Here is an 18,846-nt window from a genome sequence, read left to right as displayed (position 1 = left end):
TTCAATGTGGGAATGGACATGATTATATATAAATGGTCAGTAAAATTATGCACATACAAGTGGATCAGACATCTGGGAACTATATTCCATTAATTAAATATAAGTAAATAAGATAAATCATCTTATTCCTGAACCAAAGACTTACACAGTATTTTCCTTTTGAGTTTTCACAGTCTGGTCTCTATGAAATGGTGTTGTAACAGTCAATTTGTGACCAATGAGGGGGGTGGAAGTTAAAGAAGGCATTTCCAAGTCTGAGTTTTCATGGTTACTGGAAGTGTTTAAGAACTAAATATGGAGAGAAAGAAAAAAATTACTTAAATTAGATGGTAATTCTTTATTCTCCCCAATTTAAAAATCACACCTAGATAACAAGAATGTTTTACTGACCCCCTATATTAAATAATAAAGATGCTAACAAGCATGTTATGTTGACTAGGATATTGTTTTATTTCAATTGAGCACCCAGGATTTGGGTGTGGTTTCCAAGAAATAAAATTTAGGGTCAATGCTGAAAAACTTGCAAAACTGTGAGAAAATACCCTCAATAAATGACACTTGTCATTAAAGAGAATGAGATGTGGTCTTTATTAACATTTAAAAGGCTTTAGTGATTTTGGGGAAAATAATAGTTAATAATTAATAATTTCCTTTCATACTACGTTTTTTCTCTTTAATAATCTATGAACCAAAATTAGTATTACAGAAGGTTTACATTATGTGGGAAATTCTTGAATAATAAACTGGGTCTCTCAGAACACTAAAGTTCTGGGAAAAAAACTAGGTGTTCCTTGAACAATTCCAAGGTAAAATAAATTTGGGAAACACAACATATCGTGATCTCCTCCCAGAAATTCACAAGGCACAACGGCATGCTAATAACTCTGAGAAGGCCTGCAGTTCAAAAAGTAAGTATTTAAAGAAATGGGGTCTCGCTACGCTTCCCAGGCTGAACTTGAACTCCTGGGCTTAAGCGATCCTCCTGCCTTAGCTTCCCCAGTAGCTAGGACTACAGGCCCATGCCACTATGCCCAGCTAAGAAACCTACTTTTAAGTTTGTTTGATTCGGTGTTTCCCAAATGTATATACCTATATCATCCCTAAATCTGTTCTTAAAACAAATTCAACAGATACAATTGGAAAAATGTTTTACAGTGCCAAATTATCTATTAATTTTAATTATTTAAATAATTTAGGAACACAAATCTCTGATAAGAACTGTGATTTTCATGCCTGAAAAAAGCTGTATGAAAAAAAAATATTCGCTGGCAAAAACTGCACTAGTAAAATAGTATGGCACAACTCAAAAGAGCCAATGTTGAGAAACTGAAATTAAAAATATGTTTTTCCTTAAGCATTTGTTTCTCATCCTCTTCCCAAACTCTTCCACTTAAAGATGAATTGGAACCTTTAAATTTTCTAGCTTTAAATTTTCTAGTTGCAACCCAAATGTTATATAAACACAATTTGGTTCCCTCCTCCCCTGGGTCAGTGAATCGCATAAGAATAAATGAACAACGAGGAAGAAATGATGTTAACAATTTTAAAGGGAGGGATCAGATGAGAGAAAAAGAAAGGGACAGAAATGTTAAACTCTAGTGTGGAAGGAAATAGAAGTACGTTTCATGCAACTATCTTTCAAAACCACCCAAAAAGTAAAAGAGGGAGAATGATGCCAAAATCAACAGTTAGCCTGCAGACAGCCTAAACTTTGGGAGGCAGTATAACTTAGCAACAGCTAGATTCAACGACGGAATGAAATCAGCGAAGGCAGCAGTAATTAGTCATTTGTTCCGAAGTATTAGTTTCTAGATTATTAAGGCTCAGGTGTCTGTTGAAAATGAGTAACAGCTGTGCAGAAATTGTGTTCTACCTGCGAGGGAGAGAAGGGTAGGCTTTTGACAGGGGAACGCTTGGGAGTTGAACTGCTGACGTCAGCAAATATGAAGGAGCTAGAGTCTCCAGTGGCTAAGGGGCTGGCCTGGCCCCGGCCCCGTTTTTTTCGAAGGATGACCAGTGGAATTGTGCTGTGCCTCGCAGGAGGTAAGACCTTGGGTGGGTCAAGTGAACTCTCACTCAACATACGTTTGTTCACCCTTGGGCTAGGTTCTCCTGCAGGTTTAGTCCCATTGCCCTCTCTTTGCTGAAGCTGTAGGGCTTTGCCTGTGTGATGTTGGCTAGGTGAAAAATCTGCTTCTTCAAAGAATTCAAAACTGCTGAGATCACACCATGATGAAGAATCCTGAAACAATGTGGGAGGCACAGAACTTTGAGACAGTGTGTGCCATCATCACCTGAAACACAGCACTGAGAGAGAGATGCTCAACACAAAGCAAACACTGGGCCCGTTGGTTTGGCTTCTTGAGCAACAGCTTCAAGATGAGCAGTTGCTCTATTATACTGCAGTAGAGCGGGGTCTAGTGGGCTGCCTCGAGGCTGGCCCTCTGATGTGCTGCAGGGACCTCTCAACACTCTACGTCTGCATGCAATGGAAAGCAAAATGAAGGCCTTTTCTAGACGGCATATTATGGCAATGATCATCTCCTATCCAAGGAGTGTAATAAAGGATTTTTAATCAACTGGGAAAGGAACCAAGTGTTTGCTGAGGAGGTGCTGAATACAAATTTGTTTCATAAAAGATGATTCATCTCAGTGAAGCAATGGGACCAGTAATCGATAATCAGCATTTTGTGGAAAGAGCCAGGTATGACCAAGGAGCTGATTATCACTTCAAATACACTAAAAGATTGCTTTCAGCTCTGAGTAAGCCAAATCATTAATGTGCTGTTCAAAAGCAAGACAAAATTCTAGAGAAGCACCATGAAGTAAGCAAAGAAAAAAAAAAAAGTTAAAAGTAACTCAAACACCATTCCGTCCCCATAATCCAAGCTCTGCTTTATAAGTCATCAATTTGACTATCTTTAAAAATATGACTTTTGAAGGAAAAGTGTGAAAATGTGAAAAAAACTCTTCCTTCAAAAGTTCCATTTTGTAAGTATTTATAAATACTTTTGTCTCGGTAGGCTATGAAATCAGATCTTTGAAAAAACATATTCACGAAGATGAAAATCATACTTCTACCTTTACATTAATATATGCTAATAACATCTTGGCTATAGAAAATGGCAATGATTTAAGAAAAGGGTTTTCTAATTTATCTTCCAGAATCGTTAACTTCCCTTCACAATTCTACTTACAGAATCTATAAATTGGAGTGTTTCTGCAAATTCTAAGAGGTTCTTAACATTATCCAGAATGGTGCCCTGGTGGACGATCATGCACCTTGCTGGCGAGGCGCTTTCTTCAGGTAGGGAGCCAGGATCCGCTGGCAGAGATGGAGTGGAGTGGTGTTCTCCCAAACAGGAAACAGGTGCACTGTCTCCATGAGGTCTGGTGTGGTCGGCAATGGTGGTGCTGTGCCACCCGGGGTAGCTGCATGTGTGGTTCTGTGTCTAAGGAAGGGGGAAGGGTGTAGAAATAAAGAGAGGACAGAAGAAAGGGAGAAGGAACTTAGCAATGAAGTTGCACAAGGTATCAGATGCTGTTGGAGGAAAGATAAGAGTAGTTGCATCATCCCAAACTTACGCCTATGAAACAGTTGTCAAGATGTTTCCTTTTATCAATGCAAGACCCTGTTTTTAATAGTGCTAGAGGTTGTACCTATATGATTACCTTGTTATCATTTTGTAAAAATGTCAAATCATACGTCTATATTTCAAAGTATAATTATCATATTGTCTTAAAATTCCACTTTAATATAATTTGCCAAAGGTCCATAAATGCTTGCTGTGAGTGAAGAACTGAAGAACTGTCCTATTTGCATTCTAACCACAAAAAAGCTAGAGGACTCAGGAGTTAGAGTTGCTTTGATCTACACATATTCTTGTTGCTTCCATCCCTTTCTAATGCTACAGATTGCACTGATGCAGTGAAGCACTGCCAAATCAACGTGGTTAGGAAAGCAGAAGAGCAAATTAACAGAAGTCTCCTTACAGTATGACCACACAACAGGAGAAATTGCAAAACATTAACTAAAGTTAAAAAGTGGTCGAACTAGCATGTGCACATAATCATCTTATTATTTAACAAAAAATAAATTTACCCCTAGGAATACCTACTGGGCATCACTTCTCTTTTATTGTCTTTGTTGGTTAACTACATATGTTACAAAGCACATGGAGCCATCCCAGTTGGCTGCCCAGTTGCTAAAGATGTCAGAATTCAGTAATGGCCCACATAACTTTCACACATGCAAATAAAAGAGAGCAGCTAATGTTATTTATGAAGAGGTTTTATATATAACCTTTTACATGTATATACTGAACATGCATCAAATCATGTCTGAAATTATAAAATATGAAAATATAGGTTAACAAAATAATAGGAAAAAACCAAAATGGTACCACATAGATACATAGCTCTGTAGAAAATGCAGATTTTCATTCATTTTATCTTTGCTAGTCTAAACTGATTATAGTCCTTCTGAAGAAAAAAAAATTGATGGTAACAATCATAAGTGGATATTGTATTTTTATTGCAATTACAAAGACTGCTTCCAATTTAATCAGCATATAATCTGATACCAACTACATTTTACTTCAAGCAACTTCTTGTGTTGAGACATTCTGAATGGACATATGGAGCCTTGGTGAGTGTAATATTTAGAAGAGAAGAGCGTTTAGGTAAACTGAGGCAAAGCTGCTATCCCCTCATTCAAGCACATGATGACAGTCTTACTGGTAGCGCCTGTTGTCCTTTTAGCTCATTCTCGGTTGACATTAGGAGCAATTCTAATTCCTTTATTCGCTTTTCCTTCTCAGGGTCTTCATCATTATAGTGTCTCTGAAATTACAAGGTAAGGGAAATAAAGACAGGAAGCTGCAAATACAATGGGTGTAGCCAATACAGTCATGAGGTACCACACAGCCCAAAGAGCCTCACTGTGACAACACCACCAACCAAATTTGGCTCCTACAGAAATCTTTGTGAATGTTATTTCAGACTTAAGGGAGTGATGTGAAATCTCAGGCTAGAGTGGATGCTGACTGATAAGTTATTTCACCTTGCAACATCAAAGAATCAGAAAATTCCAGAGCAAACTCATTCTAGGAGACAAGATTAATAGATTGCTGGCCAAGACTCTGCTCTCCTCTCCATGTTCCCTTTCCTTTTTACTTCAGTTGCTCAGGTGAAAATAGGTGTTTAGATGAAAGAAATAAGCATTTCTTAAAAGTGGTGCTTTGAACAGTGAATGATCAACGATCTTACCTGAATGGCGGCGGCAGCTGGCTGAGGGACATTGACTATATTTACATGTAACGCTACAGGGTATGGAACATGACTGGAGACCTAGATGCAAAAGACAAAACAAAGGCCACGTCATTCAGGGCTACATATGCTTCAGGGGACTTGGCTTCCTGTTCTGGGACTGAGAGAAAAAAAAAACACTTTACTGATAAAATACACGAAACAAATTTTTAAAACCTTTTAAATGTGAAATTTAGCCAGGCCTTTAAAATGGCTAAACAGCTAAAGGAACATAGTGAAAAATCCTTGGGAAGTGTTGACGAGTACTTTAAATTTTGGGAAGTGTTCCTTAATTAGAGAAAAACACAATAAAAAAGCAATAAAAAATATATTCTAAAATACATTACTGAATGTTTCAAAATTGTTTCTATGGGAAAAACTGATGGCACCAGCTGTTTGTAAATAAAAATATTTTTCTTGGAATAATTTTGAGTTTTAATAAAAAGCACAGGACTTCTTATGATAATTTATTCATCTGAGACCTTTCTGTAAAGTTTGTAGTCAAATCCATGGACAGAGAAGAATAAAAACTATTTATGAACACGTTTTGCATATAATTTGCATATGAGCTCTCTATTCTTGGGTAAGTTTTATCATTTATTATTGTTAGTCTTAAGATTAAAGTTTCTCAATTTTTTTCCTCTTTCTTCTTCTTTTTCCACCTATTATGGATTTTCTCTTTCCCTAAATATAAATATCTAGAAATAAGGAAGGGATCACACTGATCCAATGGAGACTAAAAGGAGACATCAGAAAATGAATGTCACAAAGTTCTGCTCCTGACTCAGAATAAGAAGGTAAACACTTACTGAGTGAATAAATTAAGACAGTCTGCCTGATCACTGCCAGAATGAAACGTACCATAACCACTGAATTTCAGTGTCAAACTCTCTCCTCTTTAAACATAATACTACCTTCCCTTTTCGTTTTGGAAGAGAAAAACATCTACAAATGCGACTCCATTCCCCTATTCTTCAATAGTACCTTAAGTAAATTTACATTCAAAGGTTGCCTTCAAATTAGATTTGAAGCAGCAAGTTAGAATCAGACAGCTCGTTTTCTAGTCAGCACTATCTCTATGAGTTGTGTCATCCTGGGCAAAGCACTTACCATCCTCGTTTCTGGAGACATAAACCAGGGGTAACAAACAATACCTACACCCTATCTACTTCAAGGGCATAGGTGAAGACTGGCCATGATCATGCTCTGGAAAGTGCTCTGAAAAGTATACAACTGCAAAGTATGATTATTACCTGGAGCTAATCTAACCATCTCTCTCATTACACTAGATTCACAGGAATGGCTTACATTTTGTGCTTCAGAAATGTGGTAATAGGAATAGTCGTTGTTAACAGTGGGCTGGCCAGTTGTAGGGAGTTGAGCTGTAGGTGGAGCCTGAGTAAAACCCATCAAATGACTGTTCTTCTGGAAGCTTGTGGCCACGGCTGGCTGGCTGGCTTTTGAAGACTCCTGCAGATAACCTTCCTGTTCGACCTTCCGACGCATTGTAGAATTCCAGTGGTTCTTGATAGCATTATCAGTTCTGCACAGAAATATATCACACAAATTTCACAAACAAAAATTTCAATTCAGATTAAAGTGAATTGACAGAAAACTGTTTCTAACAGAGACCTTTCCCTTGGGCCTAATAGTTGTTTTCTCTTTTTAATTGTTTCCTTCTTCTCCACCCCCTAAGATCAGGTTTTCTCTATTGCCTAGTTAGAAATCCATAGACTGCTCTTAGTTACACAATCTGGAATGCATGTCGTTTTCTAGAAATATCAGTATCTTTCAACCATTTCATTTCCGTGGTAAAGGAGTACTTTCAATACAATAATGCTTCATGTTTATTCTGACCGGTTGCGGTACAAGATTCCAACACAATGTAAAGTTCCAGCTGCCTTGGAGAAATTACTCCTTTGAATGTGGCACAGCAGGGCCTACACACCACGAGAGGGACATGGTGAAGTTTGGTGGATGATAAGATGCTGCTGATGAAGAACACTTCACTTTTATCTCTCAAAGCACTAGTGAGAACTTTTGAGACCAAAAAACCTCCTACCCTTTGAAAGCCACCCCAATTCTTTTCCGAATCAGACAGAGATGAGAGTGGAAAATGGGATCCCGAAGGGAAAGATCCTAACCCCCAGTATATTTTCAAACAGCAACGCATTTTTACTAAAGTCTTTCCATTCTCAGGAAAACAGTTTCTCAATTCAAAAAAACCGTTTAAGCCTCCCTTTTTCTATTTCAATGGGGGTGGGGGAATGTATGCTAAAGAAAGAGGAAGTTCAATAGCCCTGTTAATTTTGAGAAGAATCAGCAGTGTATCCTCTCAGGCCGTATGGGAGGAAAGGCCTCTTTTTACCAACCTCTTAAAATTTCTAAGTTTATACTGAACTACAGAGGTGCAAATGCTTTGGAGCATCACTAGAGAATACTATATAAACATTCTCCTGGATTATGAAGCTCAAGAATAAAACTATTTTTAATATTTTCGATCTACATCATTTTAATGCAAGATTTATCATTAAAAGTATTGCTTTCCAAAGTAACAAAATCTGTTATATACTACTTAAGTGGGAAAAATGGGACAAAAATGAGCTTCCATAGTTATCCCTCATAATGAGGTCATTTTCTTGCCTTGTTCATTAAAAAGAAAGCATTATTACCCTGACATTATTCAAAAACCTGGAAGTGGTATGAGAATTCAAGAAATACATTATTTCTTTAATCAATGAAGTAAAAAATTAAGCAAAGTGGTATACTGAAATGAATACTGGTGGCCAGGTATGGTGGCCCATGCCTATAATCCCAGCACTTTGGGAGGCGAAAGGATTGTTTGAGGCCAGGAGTTTGATACCAGCCTGGGTAACATAGCAAGATCTCATCTCTACAAAAAATATTTTAAAATCAGCTGGGTGTAGTGGGGTGCACCTGTAGTCCTAGCTACTCAAGAAGCTGAGGTGGGAGGATCCCTTGAGCCCAGGAGTTCAAGGATGTATTGAGCTATGATCATGCCACTGCACTCTGTCACTCATGTGTGACAGAACAAGCCTCTGTCTCTAAAAAATAATAATTAAAAAAAATTAAAAGAAATGAATGATGGTTATCAGGAAAATGGTAGCTGAGTTCCTTTGAGTCACTTAACCAGCTACGTGAACTGCCAGAGACAAACTGTCTTCAGTTTCTTTCTATGCATTTAGAGTTTTATAGTTTACCAAGTCCTTTGACATTCATTTTACTTGATCCTAACACTGGCCCTGTATGATTCATTTTGGAAATGGGGAAATTGAGGCTGGGGAAAGCTAAATGTCTTCACTCAGGGCTCACTGTCAGGCGGATCCTGGAAGTTCTCAACCAAATAAACTCTAAGATGTCTTCAATCTCTAAAAGCTATGTAGCTGGTTTATCTAATAAAAACACTTACGACTGATGAAATATCATTTACTCACCATACATTTAAAGCAGAATGTTCAATACCCACTCCCTCATTCTTCCCGATCAATATATTTTTTGACATATTATTACCGTCCAGGCAGTAGCTTTGCGATTTCTGCCCATCTGTTCCCCAGTCTCTTGTGTGCCTGGTAAATAATTCTGTCTTCCTCTTCTGTCCAGGAGGTTTTCTTAACTTCTGGATTCAAGTGGTTATGCCACCTCTCCCTACATTGTTTTCCAATTCTCCCCTTTAAGTGCTTGGCAATAACAGACCAACGTTTCGGACCGTATTTCTGTACAAGCTCTATCACCTTCAGACAAACACACAAAAATAACCTATGTTTTAAAGTTATGTAATGAGTCAGTATAATCATTCTTCAGTGTTACAAGATCTTTAGAAAATTTCCAAAATTTGCTTTCATTCATTGGAAATATGGGAATAGAGTCCTCTACTTCCTGTTTGCCCATTTTACCTGCTTCCTCAAATAGGAAAATATTAGCATTTTGGGAATATTCTTAATTATGATTCACAAACCAATGAAGAAAGAACTTACTCTCTGATCTTCTTCTTTGGTCCAAGGACCCTTGATGAGCTCAGGGTTTAGTACTTTCTGCCATCGGTGCTGGCACTGCACATCTGTTCGATTCTAGACAAATAAAGTATGCACCACAATCAAGATATAATGTGATAAGCACATGAATTTTTTGTTGTAATAGGAATCACACATAGACCATATGTACTGAAAATATTTAAGAACATTTTAGAGTATGTTTACAGCCCATCTATCCCTCATTACTTACAGGCTACAGAACATGCAAGTAATATATCAAAGTTGCATCGAAAATTAGACACTCTGCCTCCTGAGGGAAACATTCCTGCCACATGATCTAAAGGACCATCATACTACACATGTGCCTGCCAAGTTAACCTTAACCTCAGATACTTTTGCAGAGTATCTACATAGCCTGAGGCTTGACAGAGATTCTATGTTGTCGGGCTTTCATGGAAACCGCCCTAAAAGACTAAAGTTTGCTTCCCATTCAGACAACAGATGTGCTTCAATCCAGGACCAAAGTATTTATATTGCAGAAAGAATAAAGATGCATAAAAGATAGGTCCTATGTTACAGGAGTTTGTAATCTTCTAAGAAGGAAAAAGACAGGTAGATGACTATCACAGAGGCTGAATTTGATTCATCTGGAAGAAAAGACCAAAGCAAAATGATACTAAGTGAGGAGAGAAGCATCTTCTTAGGAGGAGAAATGGTTTCCTTGGGAGGAGTCTTGAAGAGCTCTTCATAAGGACTTCGAAGGATGGACAGAACTTTAATTGGTGACATAAAGGGAGAATATTCTAGGAAGTGGGAAGACCAGGAACAAAAGCCCAGAGGAGGGAAAGCAGAAATAAATTCAAGCAAACCTGCTTAGAGAGAGGAAGTAGGAAACAGAACTGGAGCTGTAAGTTGGGGCAATAGAGGAGGGCCTCTGTGTGCCAGGTCAAGGCAGTTTACTTAATTTGTGAGATTCTGTCACTGTGGTTGGTTTTGAAAAGATAAGGTACAGCTGCATTTTAGGAAGTTCCACCTGCCAATGGTGTTTGGGATGAATGGAAAAGTAGAAAACTGGCTGGGCATGGTAGCTCATGCCTGCAATCCTAGCACTTTGGGAGGCTGAGGTGGGCAGATCACTTGAGGTCAGGAGTTTGGGACCAGCCTGATCAATATGGTGAAACCTTGTCTCTACTAAAAATACAAAAATTAGCCAGGCGTGGTGGCGGGCACCTGTAATCCCATCTACTAAGGGGGTTGAGGCACGAGAATCCCTTGAACCTGGGAGGTGGAGGTTGCAGTGAGCTGAGATCGTGCCACTGCACTCCAGCCTGGGAAACAAAGCTAGATTCCATCTCAAAAAAAAAAAAAAAAAAAAAGAAAGAAAAATGGAAAACTACAAGTGGGGAAGCCAGTTAGGAAGTTATATGATAGTCCAAATGAGAGGGCAGGAGCCTAACCTTCAGCACAGCCATGAGAACGAAACGGATGAGACTGACTATAAAGGATTTCCAGGGTCCTTAGTAACTGCTTAGATGTAGGGGTTGGGGGAATGTGGTAAGTCAAGAAAGGTCTCCAGAATTTTAACCTTGGTGCCAAAAGTATTGCTATTGACAAAAAAAGGGAATTTAGGAAAAACTGACTTGGAGGAAATATCAAGTTTAATCATCTACCATGTAACAAATCATCAAAATACTAATTATCCTATAAATGAAAAGATAAAACAAGAAGCAATTGTTTTTAAAATTTGATAATCTAAATTATAATAATCGATTCTAATCACCTAAATTCTAATAATTTAATTATATGCATTATAAGATAAAATATAAGTTATGGGTAGGGCATTTCTCCCATTTCTTAAATGTGAGCAAAATTATACACTATCTTAATAACTCCTCCTAGAATACTTTTATAGAAATCTTTGGGAGAAGCTTTCCTTTTGTTATAAGAAAAAATTACTAACTTACCGGGAGATAATTGGCAATAACTTTCCAGTCATCTGTTCCATTCTGTTCCACCAGCTTCTTCAGTTTTTCATCCTAAGACATTTAAAGGTAATACTAGGATATCAGTTATTTACTATATAACTCTGTTCAAGTTAAAGTGAATGAGGGAACGAATCTAGAATAAAAAATCTCTCTAAAGTATCCAAATCAGCAGATATTAATGTAATATATGGACTTGGGAGTATAGATTTATTTAGAGTCAGACCAGAGTTGGCATCTTGACTCAACTATTAATTGTGTAAAGTGGGTATACCATTTTACCTTTCTGGGCCTTCGTATTGCCATCTATAAAATGGAAATTAACAGGGTTATTTGGGAATTACATGAGGCAATTTATTAACATGAGGCTGACATTAACAGGGTTATTTGGGGATTACATGAGGCAATTTTGCAAAACATTTATCATAATGCCTGGCATATATTGAGTGTTTATTATAAATAACAGCTTTACTCTGTTAGGAAAAAATGCATTCCAGTGCTAGATTCAGTACACATTTACCTATGGTAAAAAATAGGATCTTGAGCAAGAAATAGAATATTTCCAGTTAGTTTAACTTTTTATAAAGAAATAAAGACCATTTTTAAAATTAAATTTGAAGGCTATATAAGAAAATCAGTTAGATTTAGATAGGCCAAATGTGTTAGAACACAAAAGACACTAAGCATTTCCAGCTAATCAGTTCTTTTAGTTTATATGCTATTCGCAATCCTACCAGTTCATAAGTATATAAATGCATTCCTTCTTATGTTTCTGCAAAGGTTAACATTCACACACAATGGAGGTCCCCGGTACAATACAGACACAAGAATTAGGAAACCAATGTTGACAACAGAACTTCCGTATCATAAGGATTATCCAAGTGGATAATCTTAATAGGTAAAATATGAATTTCCTATGGGCCTCTCTGGGAATCCTACCTGCCTGTTAAAAGGAGCTCTGGTTTAAATGAAGCAGAGAACAGTGAAACTGAAGAAGAGCCAGTACCGTTTATTGTAACATGAATCACCTAAAATTAGTTGCAAAAATGTTTAAGAACATTAGAGAAACTTTTCTCCACCTATTAATAATTTTGCTTCTAAAATATTTTTCCATTCCTACAAAATCAAACTTTTGATAAGCCAGCCGAAAAAGAAACAGGAGAAGCAGATGTGTCTCCATCCATTATTGGATGCTTTTAAAACATACCTTCATACAGATGGATCTGTTAAGTATATCAAGGATATTAAATGAATACACTGTAAAAAGATGAGTTCTCTGAGTGTTTTGTTTTATTCGTTTGTTTGTTTTGTTTTTGGGAGTAGCAAGTCATTCACTTATTGAAAGAACATTTATTAATATCCTACTTTGGGTCCAAGCACTTGTGAATTCAGGAAACACAAAGATGAATAGACATGAGCCCTGCCCTCAACAGACTTGCAGTCAGCTGGAGGAGGTATATATGTCCCAGCAATAATAAAGTAGAACACGCACCCATGCATGGGATCACAGGAGGATGCATCCAATCCTGTCCGGCGAAGCCAGGGATGGCTTCACAGAAGAGGTGATGCCTTCATGGGTAATGTAAAAGTAGGAAGAAGAGGCGGGACAAAAGGATGAGAACTCAACAGGCAGAAGGAAACATAGATGAAGCCTAAAATGAGAAGAGGACATTCAAAGAACTGCAAATAGTGTGGAAATGGATAATATAATGAAGTGGGGGGCATAGGGCACGCTGTACATGCGGGCTAGGAAAAGATCTCAAGGAGCCTGCTAATGAGCTTGAGCACCTGTAGTTTAGTTGAAATTTTGTTTTTTATAAATTATACACTCTATCTATTTTCTGCATCTTGATAAAATGATTAGTTACCTCTTCCCGGGTCCACCTTGTTTTCCCCAAGTGACGCTTTCCAGACTTGGGAAGCAGCCCATCATAGTCATGGTCACACATCTCAAAGTCCTCATCATCCTCGTCACTGCTATATATGCTGCAGAAATAAGAATGAGTAGACGTGGGCTGAAACAAGAGGATTTAGACTATTACTGGATTACAAAACTTACACAAAACTCCTCAACAATCTTTTCAAAGGTTATGAAGACAAAACTTTGAAAACTTGCACAACAAGATTGTTTGCTGCATTCTGTTGCTCTAGTATTGTAAACTGGTTCTGCTGTTATGGGTATCCACAGATACGGCCAAGGACCTGGCACCTTCCTATTCCCCTGCATGTCTGAACCTGCTGTTACTATTAGACCAGGGACAAGTTACACATTTGGCTACCTTCCAACCAGTGGTTTAAGTTGAAAACTTAAGGTTAAGGACAAGAAAAGGAACAAGAACCCATGTCCTTTATGTAAGTGCACACTCAAAATCTTTGGCATTTGTCACATCGTTTAAATAATATTTCTCAAACATAATAAACAATTCAACTATGCTATTCCAATGGGGTTTTTGTTTTATCACAAGAAGAAAAAAATCAAGAAGTAGTATACCCCAAAACAGAATTATAGTGATCCCATAAAGTCTAGAGGATTAGGAGAATCTAAGAGGAAAGGATTTTAAAACCGAAGCAAAGATAAGAACATTGAGTGATCAAACTTTAATGTTTTGTAAATAAAATTAATACCAAATTGCTCACAACTCCAGGCCTGGTTGATCCAACTTGTGCCCATGTTTACAATACTTAGTTTCTAGAGTAACTAAGTGAATAATTAGGCCACTTGTTAGTCAGAGTCTTACTTACTCTTGTTTTTTCTGTCTCTGACAGAATGGTGTTTGAAATATTATAAAATGTAACCTAATCCAGAAGGGATTTCCCCAGAAGAAATCCATGGATTTAAAAGAACCCATTACTATTTTCGAAAGCTTTTTCTTTTGTTTAGTTAACCTAACCTAGGAAATTTTATGACTTTTGAAGAAGTAACTATATGCTTACTGTTTGTTAATCATATACTGATTAGATGACAATAATTTTACAGACACAGTTTATTTTATAGTTTTCCTTATAAAACTTAAAATAGGAAAAATACTATCTTAGAAACTTCACTAAAATTTGTCATTGCAATGTTGGGAAACTCATTAAACTAAGACCAATAAAAACAATGATATAAAGCCATATCATAATGTAAATCATTGTTTTTAAAAAGAAGTTATATTCATTACAGGTTCTGTCCTTCCAAACTAACTCACATATGCATATTACCAGCCCCCTACAAGTGAAGTTGAAGTGCTTACCAAAAATCCTGAATTGGGGGTTCTCATAATTTAAAGCTATTATTTTAAGCAACAATCTGAGAGTCCAGGTTGTATGGTGACATGATGTACTCCAAATTTAAAATACCACCACCACCAAATAAAATCCCAGGAAATATATATTTATAATCTGTAATAATTCCTTTCATTTAGTGTCTGTATTTTGAAACAACAGTCTAGTTCTGTTTTCACTGTCAACAGGAGGCACTAAACAACTTCTGAACAAGAACTACAAAAATATAAAACACGATATGGTAAAGCAAAAAAAAAAAAAAAGCTATAAAGCCCAGAAGTGTAAGTCTGCATCTTTTGAAAGATTCATAGGGAACTCCTTGGAAAGCCCCCAAATGCAGTCCCTTGTGAAATGTGAGAGACACCAAGAAAACCAGAGGAATCTGAAACTGCAGTCATAGATTCAAGTCGAATTAACTTTTCAGGTTTGGCTGGATCTAGAGGTCACATTTTCAGAACTGAGGACATTTTTCAGAGTAGTCATTGAGCACCTCTCTCTCTTGGCAGCAGTTTAACAACCCAGGAACAAGCAACCTATTCAGCCGCCCGCAGGGGGCAGCCAACGTCAGGTGAGAGCACGGGAATCAACAGGACTAGGGTTCTGGAGGCAAAGGTTCTAGTCTAGCTTCCATCTAGCTGTATGACTTGGACAAATCACTTCCTCTCTCTCAAGACTTCAGTTCCTCGCCTTTACATAAGGGCTTGCTTGGATCCTATTTCTAAGGTACTTTCCAGCGCTAATACATGACCATGCCATGTCCTTCCGTGCCTCTTAAAAGCTAAGCACAGAGGCAAAGATGTGCAAAACCAAGGTCTTGGGGGCAAGGTGGAGGGTGACTTCTGCAGGACCTGAAGGGGCCAGGACGCAGCAGGGCGAGTCCGGGGCTGCTCACGCTCCTAGCTCCTGAGTCTCCCTGCCAGGCTGGCCACCCAGGCTCGCCTTTGAACTTTGCATGCGATTTGCTTGCTCTAAGTCGTCCTAGTAGCATGATTAATTTCTACTAAGGAACCTGAAATAACTTTTCCTTTATCTGCTCTGACAAGATCTCAGACCCAACAGTCAGAGGATTTTCAAAGGCTGATTTCAGGGTTGATGCACTCGACTCCCCACCTGCTAGACCCGGTGTGGTTACAAGAGTACAACTATGAATGTTACATTCTGTCAAGGAAACAAACCGTGCAAAGAAACGAAAAAGAAAAGAGGTGCTGGGGGTTGGGAAGAGGGAGGGGAGCGGGAGGAAGTGCCTTGTGGCCGCTACTGTGATTCGGAGGGGTTCAAACTCATTTCGCTGACCTGGTTAATATAATCCCTGCCGAGTTGACGCTCGCCCTTGCAAGAAACGGCTCCGAGCCCGCAGTCGGGTTTCTCTTCCCCCTGAGGCAGGTTCAAGGCTCCCGCCCCTCCCAGCCGCCTCCCCTCAGGGCTACCTGGAGCCTCAGGGAACCTGCGCGGCCCCGCCCCGCGGAGGCGGCCGAGACCTCGGGGCGCGGAGCCTCGGCCGCGCCTCCTCCCAGCACCCCTGCCCGACTCCCTCCTCCTGCTGCCAGTTTCAGCTCTCGGAAAAAAAAAAAAAAAATACAGATGATCCCGGTAGCTGTCCTGTGAAGTCCTAAAGGCGAAAAGTGGAGCCCTCGAGGGCACACCGCCCCGCGCGGCCAGGTTCCGGGGGAGGCATAGGGAGTCCGGAGCTCCCCCAAGTCGCCCTCTCGTCCCTAGAGCCCAGCCAAGCCCCGGCGCTGCTCCCCGCCGAGCCCAGCCCGCGGGTGCTGCTGCAGGGTCTCCACCCACGCTCTTTGCAACTTCCCAGCGCCGCGCGGGGACCAGCGCCCGCAGGCTCAACAACAAACCAGTAGGAGAAAATCAAACAACCTAAGGAAAGGCGAATGGATTTGCTTTGCCTCCACGGACTTCTCCCTAGAACTCCTTCGCGAGGGTCTGTCCGGTCACCGCGCCTCGGCCGGGGCGACCTAAGGCGGCTGAAGGAGGGTGCGAGGAGGCGCGGCGACCTCAGCCGCATCCACGTGTGCGCGCCGCGCAGGGACCTTTCGCCTGGGAGCAGAGCCCGCGGGGATCGCGTCCCGGTTGCGCGGCAGCGGCCTTGGGTGCTGCCGGCCTCGGTCCCCTTGAGCCGAGTGGCGACCGCGACAGCTGCCGAGCTAGCCCTGGCACCCGCCGCTCGCAGGGAGCCCCGGCGTGTGCTGCTGGGGAAGTCCAGAGGCCGGTGGAGGCTGGGGAACCAGCAACTGACAGTTCGGACGAGCATTTCCCTCCTCCTCTCCCTCTTCCCATCTGTCCGGCCAAAAATGTGAAGGGATTGCACCCATCTTCCCGGCGAGCCTCCCTAAGTGCAGTGACATGTGCGACGCCGGCGCGTGTGGGTGCGCGTGCAATGTTTGCAGTGGAAATAAAAGCCTTTCAGAGAATAATGATTCCAACCTCCAAAACCAGGTCTTAAGACAATTTGCAAAAGTAGAGACCCCTTTATCCCCCTAAAATCTGCTTTTCAGCCGCCTGTCAGCTGACACTGGTCCTCGCCTCCATAAAGAATGAATGAAATTTAAATGAACTACCTGCAGCTACTAAACAATCCAGCATTTTCCCTGTATCTGCCATATGCTCTGCACTTCCAAGTCCAAACATATCTCAATGCATCCAGCAATTACGCTGCGGATCCCTCGCCGACACCCGCGGCATCAAGCCAGGCACCTGGTGGGCTCCCCGGGGCTGGTGGGCACCGCTCTGCCCCCGGCTGGAACGTGCTGCTTTCTTTTTCCCCCTAAAGAAAAATGTATCCCCATGCAACTTGCAAAATGAGCCGCAGGGCGTGCTTCCCAACGTCCGGATACATTTCCCGCAAAGACTCTTCCATTCATCAGTCTCTGGAGCGGCTTCTGCTGCCGAGGCAGGGGCTCCAGGTCTTCCAAGAGTCTGACAGCCCCTCAGATGATCCCGGAACGAATTTCCACCTGCTCCCGGGTGCCTGGCGCCCTGCGCGACCCCGCGCGCCCCCGCCCTCGGTCGCCCGCCCGGCTCCCCGTTACCTGTGCCGGGGTCTTCGGGCCATGGCGCGGCGGGCGCGGGGCTCCGCCGAGAGCCGCGGGGACCGCACCGGGCTGCCGCCTCCCGCTGCCCGCCGCCTGCCTGCGTCCCTCCCCGGCTGCGCAGCGGCGCTCCGCACCGCCGGGGCGAAGTTTCTCAGGAGAAAGAGGAGGAGGAGGTCACGGAGGAGGAGGAGAAGGAGGAGGAGGAAACAGGTTGATATTAAAGTGTAAACTCTGTAAACAGAGATGCCATCAAACAAAGAGCTTTGGACACTCCCCCTCCCGCCAAATCTGGCGCCCCTGCAGTGCGCACGCGCCCTGCCCGCCGCCTCCGCGGTCGCCCTGGCTGCTGCCCGCGGGGCTGCAGGGCCGGCCGGGCCGCCGCTCCCATTCGGCGCTCGCGCTGCCACGGTGCGCCTAGCGCGCCGCGAGGCCCGGGAGGCGCGCGGGCGGGGAGCCCAGGGCCGGGGGCCGCGGCGGCGCCTTTTCCTGAGCAAACCCCGCTCCCGGGCCGCGGCGGCGCCGACCCGCGCCAAGTCCCGCCGCCTCCCCTCCTCCCCAGCCGCCGCACCGCGGTCGCCCGGCTTCGCGTGCTCCCGGGCAGCGGGACCAGAGCTCCTCCAGCTCCCACTCACTGTCGCGGGGGCGGCAAGCGGTGGGGGGAAATTCCCGCACAGAAGATTGGATTTTCGTCAAGGTTTACAACTGTGCCCTCTGGAGACGGGGAAATTAGGAGTTGGAGGAGTAGGGGATGTGAGCATATGTATTCATAGGATGTTTGGCTAGGGTTTTTTTTTTTCCTTCTTAAATAAATAACATCTCTAATTTAACTTGTTAGTGACAAAGGACGCTTCAATACAAGTGGGCGGCAGCTATCACCGCTCACTAATGGAGCGCCCCGGCGGAGCTTTCACTCCCCTCCCGGATCCTGCAGCCGCCACCGTCGTATTGTCACATGTCCTTCACTCTCACCCCAGCACACACCCGGGCCCCACCCACCCCGCCCCGCCCGGGCCAGGCGGTGCCCACCGCACACCTCTGTTCCCCTCCCTGCACAGCGCGCGCACCCTGGATTGCACACCTGCAAAAAAAAAAAAAAAAAAAAAAAAAAAAAAAAAAAAAAAAAAAATACACGGGGGTCCAGACAGCCCGCCCCTAGCAGAACTCAGGAAACCCCACGTTTGCATGCATGGTTTTAGAAGTAAAACAGTTTGTGATTTTGGAGGTCGGTATCCCTGCTTAGTGTCATTTGAGGGCTCT

At 41.9% G+C, this 18,846-nt stretch overlaps 1 protein-coding gene across 10 annotated transcripts in view; it reads right to left on the bottom strand.

Annotated features, from left to right (window-relative positions):
* Positions 1 to 17,809, bottom strand: part of MYB (MYB proto-oncogene, transcription factor) — a 37,708-nt gene extending 19,899 nt beyond the window's left edge. For 2 of the 10 annotated variants that reach the window (XR_004027967.1, XM_030803604.1), the window contains exons 1-10: positions 17,587 to 17,697; positions 13,150 to 13,267; positions 11,264 to 11,335; positions 9,303 to 9,395; positions 8,839 to 9,059; positions 6,616 to 6,850; positions 5,269 to 5,349; positions 4,738 to 4,842; positions 3,198 to 3,452; positions 146 to 288 (exon numbers count right to left, since the gene is read on the bottom strand). Coding sequence is in view for 9 of the 10 variants with exons in the window: in XM_030803604.1 (XP_030659464.1) it covers positions 146 to 288; positions 3,198 to 3,452; positions 4,738 to 4,842; positions 5,269 to 5,349; positions 6,616 to 6,850; positions 8,839 to 9,059; positions 9,303 to 9,395; positions 11,264 to 11,335; positions 13,150 to 13,267; positions 17,587 to 17,609 (1,346 nt within the window). In the remaining variant the exon portion in view is untranslated. Of the gene's footprint in view, positions 1 to 145; positions 289 to 1,873; positions 2,243 to 3,197; positions 3,453 to 4,737; positions 4,843 to 5,268; positions 5,350 to 6,615; positions 6,851 to 8,838; positions 9,060 to 9,302; positions 9,396 to 11,263; positions 11,336 to 13,149; positions 13,268 to 17,586 lie in introns of all 10 variants that reach the window. The other 8 variants (XM_030803615.1, XM_030803588.1, XM_030803571.1 and 5 more) reach the window with 7 other exon arrangements.
* Between the last annotated feature and the right edge of the window lie 1,037 nt (positions 17,810 to 18,846).

This window comes from Nomascus leucogenys, chromosome 3 (genome assembly GCF_006542625.1).
Source record: "Nomascus leucogenys isolate Asia chromosome 3, Asia_NLE_v1, whole genome shotgun sequence".
NCBI classification, from domain to species: Eukaryota; Metazoa; Chordata; class Mammalia; order Primates; family Hylobatidae; genus Nomascus; species Nomascus leucogenys.
This window is presented reverse-complemented; position numbering and strand designations above follow the sequence as displayed.